Below are 12,176 nucleotides of genomic sequence, written 5' to 3'. Positions count from 1 at the left end.
CACTTCTGATTTCAAAATTTACTACAAAGCTACAGTAATCAAAACAGTGTGGTACTGGCATAAAGACAGACATATATAACAATGGAATAGAATAGAGAGCACAGACTTAAACTCTTGTATTTATAGTCAAATGATTTTTGACAGGGGTGGCAAGACCATTGAATGGGAAAGGACAGTCTCTTCAACAAATGGTGCTGGAGAAACTGGATATCCATAAGCAAAAGAATGAAGCTGGACACTTATCTAACACTATAACTTAAGATGGATCAGAGACGTAAATGTAAGACCTAAAACAATTAAACTCCTAGAAGAAAACACAGGGCAAAAGCTTCCTGACATTGGATTTAGCAATGATTTCTTTGGATGTGACACCAGAGGCACAGGCAATAAAAGAAAAAGTAGACAAATGGGACTGCATGAAAATTTTTTTGATTTGTGCATCAAAATATAATATCAACAGAGTAAAGAAACAACCCAGAGAATGGGAGATAATATTTGCAAGTCATATATCTGATAAGGGGTTAATATCCAGGAACTATGGAAAACTCCTAAAACTCAACAACAAAATAACCCAATTAAAAAATGGGCAAAGGACTTGAATTCCAAAGAAGAAATACAAATTGGTCAATAAGCACATGAAAAGATGCTCAATGTCGTTGATAGGGAAATGCAAATCAAAACTACAATGAGATATCACCTCACACCCATTAGGATGGCTACTATTAAAAAAAAAAAAGAAAGAAAATACCAAGGTTTGGTGAGGATATGGAGAAATTAGAACCCTTGTGCATTGTTAGTGGGAATGTAAAATGGTATAGCTGCTGTGGAAAATGTTATGGCAATTCCTCGAAAAATTAAAAATAGAATTATCATATGATTGAGAAATTCTACTTCTGGATATATATCCAAAAGAATTGAAAACAAGGTTTTGAAGACATGTTTATACACCCATGTTCATGGCAGCATTATTCACAGTAGCTAAAACGGAAGCAACCCAAGTGTCCATCAGTGGATGATGGATAAACAAAATGTGGTGTACACATATAATGGAATATTATTCAGCCTTGAAAAGGAAGGAAGTTCTGCCATATGCTACAACATGAATGAAACTTGAGGACATTATGCTAAGTGAAATAAACCAGTCACAAAAAGACAAATACTATATGATGATTCCACTTATATGACATACTTAGAGTAGTCAGAATCATGGAGGCAGAAAGTAGAATAGTGGTTGCCAGAGGGAGGAAGGAATAGGAAGTTATTGTTTAATGAGTATAGAGTTTCAGTTTTACATGATGAAAGAGTTATGGAGATGGTTGGTAGTGATGGTTGTACAACATTATGAACGAATTTAATACCATTGAGTTATAAACTTAAAAATAGGTAAGATGGTAAATTTTATGTGTATTTTACCACAATAAAAAAATTAGGGGTGGGGGGAGATAATGCCCTGCCAAAGATATCTGTATCCTAATCCTCAGAACCTATAAATGTGTTACCTAACATGGCAAAAGGAATTTTGCAGAAATGGTTAAGGATCTTGAGATGGAGAGAGTAGCCTGGATTATCCAGGTGGGCCCAATGTAATCTCAAAGGGAAGCAGGGAAGTCAGTGTTAGAGAGGGATTTGAAGGTGCTATGCTGCTGGCTTTGAAGACGGAAGAAGGGGCCAGGAGCCAAGGAGCAACCATACTCTAGAAGTTGTAAAAGGCAAGGAAATAAATTCTCCCCTTCAGCCTCCAGAAGGAACACAGCTCTGGTAACACCTTGATTTTAGCTTAGTGTGACATTTTGGATTTCTGACCCCCAGAACTTTAAGAGAATAAATTTGTGTTGTTTTGAACAACTAGCTTGTGATCATTTATCCCAGCAGCAATAGGAAACTGATGCACACGCCTGCCACTATTAGACTGTAACCTTCTATAGGACAGGGGTCTGGTCTTCCTTGATTTTGTAATACATCACAGGTCACTGTTGCTGGAGCACAGGTACTTTGGCTTTTTAAATAGAGAATATATGACAGATAATCATGTCCCTTTTGCTCACCACAAAGCCTGATAAATGATGATACTACTAGATGCAGGTCAGCTTTCTAAGACTGTCCCAGTACATAAGAGCCCACAGCTGGAAGAACTCTGTAAGAAATAATTCACTTCTCCTTGAACAGTGAAGTTCACATTCATCATTGGGAGGGACAGTGACTTAACTCCGTCCACTCCCAGCACTATGCAGACCTGTGGGTGGAGTGTTCTGGGTTCAGAGGCTAAAATGGGAGGTTCTGATAAGATGCCTCCGGGATTCCAGATCTAAAGGAGGGAACAAAGCCAAAATCCAAGAAGCTAGGAGAGCAATCTAGAAGATACCGGCACTGAAGGGGATCAGGGTGGATGTTACCGAATCAGAAATCTGCGACCAGGGATACAAGAGCAAACAAGCCAGGAACAAATGCGGAAAGGGGGTTATAGTGTCTGCGACTGTCACAGCTGCTTTTTTGGGCCAAATAAGGCCTGTTACATAAGTGGTTTAAAATACCAAAGATGGAACAGATGGCAGTTGATTCATGCCCACACAAATTATTGCTTTTTTTTTTTTGGCCCAGCTATACTCTCCTTTAAGGCAAAGTAGGGTTTTCAAGAGCTGTGCAGGTGTATTGATGGCCCAGTTATAGTTTTTCCTGATTGAATCTTGCGATTAATGAACAGAAATGAATATACCACTAAGATCTCTAATCCTAGAGACCAAACAAAAACACTTTAAAATCCAGTAAAATTGAGATCTTAGAGTGTAGTATACAAAATTTCAGACCTGATTTTTCATATCTTCAATGTGTTTTTAAAAGAAAACTTTATGGGCTTCCCTGGTGGTGCAGTGGTTAAGAATCCACCTGCCAATGCAGGGGACACGGGTTCGAGCCCTGGTCTGGGGAGATCCCACATGCCGCGGAGCAACTAAGCCTGTGCGCCACAACTACTGAGCCTGCGCTCTAGAGCCCAGGAACCACAGCTACTGAGCCTTTGTGCTACAACTACTGAAGCCCGCGCACCTAGAGTCCATGCTCTGCAACAAGAAGCCACCACAATGAGAAGCTCATGCACCGCAACAAAGTGTAGCCCCCGCTCGCCACAACTAGAGAAAGCCCACGCGCAGCAACAAAGACCCAACGCAGCCAAAAATAAATAAATAAATAAATTTATTAAAAAAAAGAAAAAGAAAACTTTATAACCTGTGCCTGATATGAATAAGGCCTTTTACTTTTTTATTATAAACATTTAGGCTTAAAGTGATTATAGCTGACATTTAAGACCAACAGGAGCCAGTGGCCTGTTCAAGGACAAATTATCCGTATTTCAGACTAAATCAAAAGTAAACATTTTCTAAAGTCCCTTCAGGTCTACATTAGTCCTGTGGAAGCCAAATGCAGCAGACAAGCTCTCTCCCCTCCCCTCCACCCTGTATATTCTGTAGGCTCACTTTAAAATTAATTGTCTTTTCCACAAAGCAATATTAATATACATTTTGAACCATTTCCACATCTGAGTTCTTGAATGCTAATTTAATTGATTTTTCTGAATCAACATTTTTATTTCATCAGAAGAATATTGCAAAAGATCCTGAGTTATGTTATTTTATAGTTTAGTATTTTCCTAAATAGGGTGGGGTGGAGAGAAGAGAAACTATTCTGATGATCTTCACTTGCTGGGTTTTTTTTAATTTATTCTTTTAAAGAAGTAATAGCAGTGAATTCATGTCATTTCATAAATGCTTACAAAGATTAACTGTTACAAAGTGTTCTAAATAATAAAGCTATATTCCTGAATATCTGCATTTGAATATGCTAATAATCAGTTTAAAAGCAACACAGGCAGTAAAGGGGAGGTCACCATTCTGAATCACAAAGAAGAAAAAATGTTGTCACCAGCAGTGATGTCACTCATCCCCAAGGTTCTGAAAGCCTATTAGAAATTAGCTTTAGGGAGAAATGTCTTCTGACTTGTCATTGGTTCTAAAAGGCAGTCATTGTTAAACAAACACAGACCCCTTTTTGGAATCTATATAATAAACTCAGACACATTAATCTCTACTCACGTCTTTAGTCAGGGTCTGACCCCTAACTCTCATGGCTATAATGGAAGGAAGGAAGGAAGGGCGAACTGAACTGACATTAGCTAACAGTTTGTGTAAAGGTTCAGATGTGCCTATAAGCAAATAAATATAATTTCTTAACTTTTTGTTTTTACTGAGTCCCATAAGACAGAAAGTGTCTCTTCGTGATGATCAGGATTACATTACAGCCTCTGTGTACTTTAACAGTGTTCAGTTAACCCCGAGATTTGATTTAAGAAAAGGCATGGAGATAAAAGAAGAGGTCACCTCCTGTTTGGCCTGGATGTTTTGGTCTTTGGACAAAGCCCTGCCTTTAAAGAGTCAAAAGTTCTTGGTAGTACCCCTGCCTTTGCCACTGACAAATGTTTATGACCTAAAACATCTCACTGAATCTCTGAGGGTTTCAGTTGCGTCATGTGTGAAGTGAGAAGAACAATACCTTCTCTACCAACTATGAAGAACTACAGATGAGGCGGGGTGGAAGATGTGAATGTACTTAGCAGGTCCTGCCATGCAAATGAGATGATAGTATTTCATAAGACCTGCTTTCTTGAGAAGAGAACAAGTGTCATCCCACATTCTTAGACTATCAGAAATAGTGCACATTCAGGAAATAAATGCTTACCATGGTTATGAATAAAACTATACTTTGATGAAACTAACAAATTAGAATGAATAATATAATCCCTTAAAAAAGTTATGGATTAGAAAACTAGACAAGATACTAGAAACTTGCCAGCCAGCACTTGCGAATTCATATTTACTTAGTGGCATCTCTTCAGTGCTTCTGGGCAAGTTTATGAGATAAGCATAGATCTTTAATGCCTCTCTCCCATTCTAGATTCCAGCTGAAAGGAACAATAACAACAACAGAAAAAGGAATGGGAGGGACCTATATTAGTGTTAAAAATAGGGAAGGGCATCATCCTGTGGCAGAAACATAAAGACACTTCTGCTCAGTTTTGTGCAGATCATACCAGGTTAAAGGGAGACACTGAGCAGGGACTTGTAACTTCCCTTCCTGAGAAAAAGCTGTGTCCCATGAAGGAAGGTGACTGACCCACTTGGAACAGCCCAGAGACCTGAGGATTTGTGCAGTGGTTAGAACAAATGGCTGCAGCAGCTACAGACCTTACATTTCAGATTCAAACCTGTGGAGAAAAAGTGAGGGCTTCTTTCCAGGCATTTCAGCACAAGAATATCCCTCCATGTTCCCCTTACCTTAGGCCTACATACCCTTGAGCCAGAGTGAATAGGAATGGGGCCCCACCTGAAGCATGTTGGCTGTGGGAAGGGGAGAGAAACCTGGGTATGGTTTCTAGGGGCAAAAAGGGTGAATGAATGCTTAGCAGCCACATTTACTAAAATTGTAGGCTCTTGATCGCTAGATGCGTCACGTATACCTGAGTTCCAGAGTGAGGTGGATTTAGCAAACCCTTCCTTTCCTATTGATTTGAGGAATTCATTTGCCACTGCCATTGCTTCTTGCTCATCCATACTGCCTGCCACAATTGCTAAGCTAACTTCAAGGTGATTTGTACAAAGCTAATCCAGCACTAGCTTGTTCTTGGGACTCTGGCCCCTACAACCTGTCCTGCCAATACTCCTTGATGATGGAACTGTGCCTTCAAAAGCGGCTGAAGTGTCTCCCTGTCACGGTATACCAACACACTACTGGGTTTTTGAGGCCTCGTGCTTTCCCAGTAACTGCCTCCCCTGAGAAGATTCCCTTGTGTATCCAGAAAGGAAGCCATGGTGTTTTGATTTCTGAGTCCCAACAGCTCTCATGGACTCTGTCCAGTTCCACCAGGCCTGGAATCTAAACAGAGTGGAGCTATCTAGGCTGCAAAGGGTGGTAGCAGCCTCAGGCTGGCTGCAGAGTACTCAGTTGCCACTGCTGCAGCAGCCCGGTCTCCCAGCCGGAGAAAAGGGCAGGCCGCAGTGCACTTGGTGGGGGAAGGGCTGCATTTACTCCTTGAGGTTTCTTGTTACCTTACTACACCACTCACATGGTTTGCTTTTAACGGTCTGCTTGTCATGTTCCATTTGACCTATAAAAATGCTAACATCCTTTAAGTAGATTTCTCTTAAAAAGTTGAATGTTTCTTTATCAGGTCACACAGCATATTTGACAATAATCGCCAAGATCCCACAGGACTGACAGCTGCTCTTCAGGCCACAGACCTGGCTGGAGTTCTGCATATGCTCTACTGTGTCCTCTTCCATGGCACAATCTCGGACCCCGGCACTTCTAGTCCCAAGGAGAGTTACGCTCAGAACACAGTCCAAGTGGCCATTCAGAGTTTACGTTTCTTCAACAGCTTTGCAGCTCTTGATCTGCCTGCTTTTCAGGTACCAGGAATTGGTTAACCAGCCAAGAGTTAATAATTTTGTATAGATATGATGAGAGGTTCTTCTCCTGGATTGGGGCATAAGGAATAAGCTACAATACAGGGAATAATAATACATACTATTTATTAAGCTACTGTATTCTAGGAACTGGATTAGGTGCTTTGCATATGCTTTCTTATTTATTCTCATGACTACCCTACAAAATATTATTATACCCATTTTACAGGTGAAAAAGCTGGCAGTTAAGTAATTTCCCAGGGTTACACATGGCTGAGCCAGGACTGGTACCCATGGCCCCAAGCCTATGCCATTCTGCTACTTATAAATCTTCTGTCTTGATTTCTTTAGAAAAGACATTATCATACCATAAACATTTAAATATTAAGGAAAGTAATGGTTTCTTATATAAACACAACCAAAATTAGGTAAATTGTTTTGATTGATATGACTGTCTATGAATGATTTAACTGACTTGTATCCAACGTAAAGTGCATGTGTAGTTAAATGTGCAAACCCCTATAAATATTAAGTTTTTATAGCTAAGGAAAAATTGCTTTATGTTATAACACCAGACTGTCAGCTTAGAAACAGATTGTTTTTCATATAGGAAATTTAATTTTCAAAAACACTGAACCTTTGGAACAGAGCAAGCCCCAAGGAGTAGACTTTCTCTTTCAGTTTATTAACTGTCAAATGATTTCATTAAAAAAGGAACAAACTTGGCAGATAATGAACCCATAATTTAGATGAATTGCTTTGCTCAAAGGGAAAAAGGTTATAGAGATACAAATGTATGAAAATTGTAGTCTTTGGCCATCGCAAGATGGAAGAAACACTTCTGTTTTGTAGCTGGTGACAAATGTGCAGTTCTTGTCTTCCTGTCATTCTCTTCACAACTGGAAATTAGTTAAGTCGTATCATTGGATTCAATATCTTTCAACTCTGTAGAGTTAGTTTATCCATCATAAGAACAGAAATCTCTTCCTTAGGGTTAATGCTTTTCAGTTTTCAAAGCACTTGAACTAGCCTTAGGTGGTAGCTACACAGTATGTAAAGTTCTGAGAGTTTACAGCCACACCTAGAACAACAGGTACCTGCTCCAGAGAATGCCAATGGTTCTTGCCTCTGGGTTGAACGTAACATTTGTGTTTTATGAAGACCCAACCCCATTGTGTTCTGTCTAGAAACAGCTTAGAAATCAAGATATGCTAATTTTATGCCCTCAGAATATGGAGACCAGCAGGCTACCCATCAGCTAGGTCCAACTAGAGTGATTTCTTCTGTTACCAGGGATTATGAAAAGCAAATACCTAAAAATGATCCTGAGCTCCTGGTTTATGGGTCTTCTGACCAGGATTTATACTGCTTCAGGGGTCGCCACATCATACACAAGCATTTACATTAAGTCAGCCATTCATTCCATCAGTCACTCTGAGTGTCAGGGAGCCCCAGGTCCCTGCCCTACCCCCAGCCCTCCATGAACTCACAGCCTGTGCAGCCTTACTCAAAAGAACCACTGAACTCCAACCAGCCCTGCTCCCTCATGACCTTTAGGCACAATGGCCAATAATGTTAGAAAATTCAAAAATCTATTTCTGGAGCCCTTCATGCCCAACTAAGATGAAACCACGATTTCTCCTCTGCAGCTCCTTGCCGTATCGAGCCCAGAATATATTCCCTACCTGAGCCTCTTTTGCCACAACCCCAGGAGAAACACCAAGGTGACTCGAGAGTTCGAGCCATTCTTAGAGTGAGATGCCCACCTCGCCAGGGGAATGTCCTTTTGCGGCTGGTTCCTAACACTTCTTTTGCTTCTTTCTTCTCTGTCCTTCCTGTTACTCCGTATTTCTCTTAATTCTTTCCTGCTTTTTCTTCTTTTCCTGTTCTCTGTTCTGACTCTCCTGTCTTATTTTAGTCAATTTTGCCATCACTGCTTCTCATCCTCTCTCCAGACATTGTTCCCAGGTACCTTTTTCCCCTTAACCAGTGCATGGGCCAGGAAAGCCTTCAGGGACCCTCCTCCTGGCTGCCATCCTTTTGGTGCCCAAAGTCGAGCACATGTTTTTCTCTTATGCTTCATCAGTGTGTGCAGGGACCCAGATACCTAGAATTTCTAGCATCAGGTCCTTTAATACACCTACCAATGATTACCTTACTGTTCCAGTTACTTTTATACATTTGAAAAACAAACAAACTTAGTGGGGTAAACAACAACCGTTATGATCACAGATTCTGTGGATCTAGAATTCAGGCAGGGCTTTTCACAGTGGAGATAGCTTGTCACTACTCCACCATGTAGGGCTTCAGCTGAGGGGCTCGAATGACTGGGGTTGCGGGGTATGGAGAAGAGGGGCAAATTGACTCAAATATCTGGGAGCTCAAATTATCTGGAGGCTCCTGCACTTTCATGTTTTATGCCTGGGATTGATTACTCAAAGACTAGGTTCATCAAGGACTATTGGCCAGAGACTCTACATATGGCTTCTCTATGTGACTTGGGCTTCTCAAAACATCGTGGTGTCTGGGTTCTCAGTAGGAGTTTCCTGAGAGGAAGCTTCTGGAAAACAACTGCTCCAAGAGAACCAACGGAAGCTGCATGGCTTTTTTATGACCTGGCCTCAGAAGTCATATAGTTACATATCAGCCATCCTCTATTGGTTAAATCAGTCATAAGCCTTCCAGATTCAAGAGGAGAAGACATAGGCCCCATCTCTCAATGGGAGGACTGTCAAAGATTTATAGTCATTTTTTTTAACTAACCACTGCACTCTGTTGCGCAAGCTAAAGCAAAGCGTCTGACCACACAGACATCACTGATGTAGACAGACATCTGATCAAGCATGCAGTGGTCAAGTAAATAGCATACAAAGACACAATGTTTGCATTGTAAAGCAATGGGTGAGTTTAGGAGAAAAGTATTATTTTTATGATAGATATGGTCAGAGAAACTCATATTCTAGTTCATTAAAACTACTTGTCAAAAGTGAGATTTCAGGAACTATGTTTATAAAGCACAGGAAAAGAGATTTTAGGTACAGTATGGGTCTGAGCTCAGAAAAAATCTGGGAGACAATTTATGAATTGCCTGAGAGGATTGAAGGAACTGAAGAAGAAAATTGAAATGAGATAAATGGTCTGACCCTCTGAAGAGTTAGACAAGACAGTGTAAGACATGTTGACGGTTTGAGTCCCAGTGCATCACAAGAATGCATCTCTGTAGAGCTGTTATGGAGAAGCATCCTCATCAAGACCTCTGGGTCTAGAGTCAGACTGACCTGACTTTGAGCCATCATACTACCAAGTTGTATGACCTTAGACAAGTCATTTGAATCCTTAAGACTGAGTTTCTCATTTGTAAAATAGAGATTTAAAAACACTTACCTCACAAGTCTGAGGTTTAAATGAGATTACATAAAGGCACTGTGCTAGCTAGCACATAGTAGGCCCTCAGGAAATGTGGACTGACTCATATTCTGAAGGTGAAGAATTTACCCAAACCATCTTGCAGATGTTGAATCAAAAGGTTAGGTTTCGAATGCAGCATTCCCAGTGCTTCTGCACCCTTCTTTGAAGCCATAAACCTATGTGATTGTTTTGTGTGAGAATTCATCGCATAGTAGTAACAAAAGGTTATCCATTAGAATATTTTCTTAACTGGTTCCATTTCATTATATACTAATAAGGCTGTCAAAATATTTTTCTCCCTTCAGCAAAGAGTCTGATTTCACTCTGAATTCATATTGGCACAGATGGCCTTGAGATCCCGGATATTGTATAGTGCATATACTTTGACAGTTTTTACAATTGAAGGTGGTCTCAAGAAACAAATCAATGTACTGACTTGGCAATTAATTCTGGCTAAAAAGGAAATATAGTTTCCTTGAAAAATTGGTTTAATTTCTATATTCAAACTTACATGCCCCTTGACCTGCTCTTATCAGTGAAGGTTAAACAGAGGGCACTGGGTCACAGCAAGCTGGACACAACTAATTAAATAAGGGCTGAGCTGAGAAGGTGTCACTACTTGATTTAAAGGAGCAGGGCCCTCCTGAAGTCTCTTTGGGGCTTGAAAAACATTTTGTCTCAGTGCAATGAAACGGAGACAGAAGGCACTCTTAAAATTTAGTAGTAATTTTGTTTCAACAGTATTTATTAAAAAGACTGTGTTTCCCCGGCTGTTAGGCAGAGTGAATTCATTGAAACTTCCAAGCTGCAACGTATCTGACCTGGTTCAAGCCAGCCAAGACCTCAAATCAAGAGATGAGTTTAAAACACTGCCTTTTCCCACAGGCTGGCAGTGGTGCTTCATTCCAGTGCGGGCTGCGAGTGCATTCTGTGGGCCTCGCCTCTCCCCTTTGCCCTCCTGTCGCTCTGTCTGTTTGACATGTTTATTAAATAGACGCTTCAGGCTGCACAGACAGACTCGGGCTCTCCTCCCGCGTCGCCCACCACCAACAGCCCTTTGACTGTCTCAAGAAAGGATCCCAGAAGCCTCATAGCTGAGGGGGCTTCATGGTTTGTTTTTTGTGGGTTTTTTGGGGGGCGGGGGGAGGTTGTTGGGTTTTTTACATTACTTTGGGAGCTCTAGAGCTATTTGAATAATAACTAATTGTTATTTATATTTCTTTTCTATTTGAACATAAGTAAATAATTAGAATTGTATTTTTATCCCTGCATACAAGAAAATATTTTCTCCTTCAGAAAAAAAAAAAAAGTTTTGGAATTTAGCTAAATGGTAGATTTACAGGTGAATTTTAGTATTATTATATTTTTCCAAATTTTCTACAGTGAGACTGTGCAATGAGAAAAAAAATACCTCGTTAAAAATGGGATAAACACCCTTGCTTTAGGTAAATAGTGTCTTGATCCACATAGTACAAACATTTGGTCCGCTATGCTTTATTTTCTGTCTTTTTTTTTTTTTTTTTTTTTTTCAGTTTAAACGTTGCATTTATTATGGTCGTTTATTGGAGCAGGAATCCCTGAACTGAACTGTTAAGCACAGTGCTCTAGAAATTTCATATGCTTTTCTGGCATCATGGCAGAAGGTGCACAGGGCCCAGGTGTGTTTTGTGATTTGCAGCCCTGGCTGTCCCTGGGCTGGGGAGTTCTAACTGCTCCTTGTCTTTGTTAGTCTATTGTAGGGGCAGAGGGCTTGTCCCTTGCATTCCGGCACATCGCCAGCTCCCTACTGGGCCACTGCAGCCACGTTTCCTGTGAAAGCCTCCTTCATGAGGTCATCGTCTGTGTGGGCTACTTCACTGTCAACCACCCAGATAACCAGGTAAGAGACACAGGAAAAGTTCCTCAGACTGCTTCCCCAGCACTGAGAGTGTGAGGTATTGGAGTGAGAAAAGGCAGGCTAGCCTGCTGGAACCCATCTGTCCTGTGTGGGGCCCTTTAACCAGGCTCCAGGGATATGCCTCTGACTTCTCTCCAAAGAGATTTGATCAGCACTAGACCAGCACTAGGACTTCCTCTTAAAGCTATAAAAATAAGATATTTTTAATAAAATATTCTTCTTAAGCCGCACAGAAGCATCTACTCCCTTACCACGTAGATCCTGATGCTTTATTCATATTTTTTTGTTGTTGTTTTAATGAAATAGATTGCATCTTTCAACTTGGGTCACTTTGCAAATATTATAGCATTAGTCTGGTGCTTTATGAAACTGCTCTTGGTCTTTGGCTTCTGCCTAGGTGCTTAAGAGGGTGCCAGATG

At 40.6% G+C, this 12,176-nt stretch overlaps 1 protein-coding gene across 5 annotated transcripts in view; it reads left to right on the top strand.

The window, feature by feature from the left end:
- The window catches only part of SCAPER (S-phase cyclin A associated protein in the ER), a 473,441-nt gene that overhangs the window by 430,074 nt on the left and 31,191 nt on the right, over positions 1-12,176 (top strand). For all 5 annotated transcript variants that reach the window (XM_061181876.1, XM_061181877.1, XM_061181878.1 and 2 more), the window contains 2 exons: positions 6,218-6,455; positions 11,590-11,739. In XM_061181876.1, the coding sequence (XP_061037859.1) occupies positions 6,218-6,455; positions 11,590-11,739 (388 nt within the window). The remainder of the gene's footprint in view (positions 1-6,217; positions 6,456-11,589; positions 11,740-12,176) is intronic.

The sequence above is a fragment of the Eubalaena glacialis genome, chromosome 2 (assembly GCF_028564815.1).
Source record: "Eubalaena glacialis isolate mEubGla1 chromosome 2, mEubGla1.1.hap2.+ XY, whole genome shotgun sequence".
Classification (NCBI taxonomy): domain Eukaryota; kingdom Metazoa; phylum Chordata; class Mammalia; order Artiodactyla; family Balaenidae; genus Eubalaena; species Eubalaena glacialis.
The sequence above is the reverse complement of the archived record's forward strand: the minus strand, read 5'-3'. Positions and strand labels throughout refer to the sequence as shown.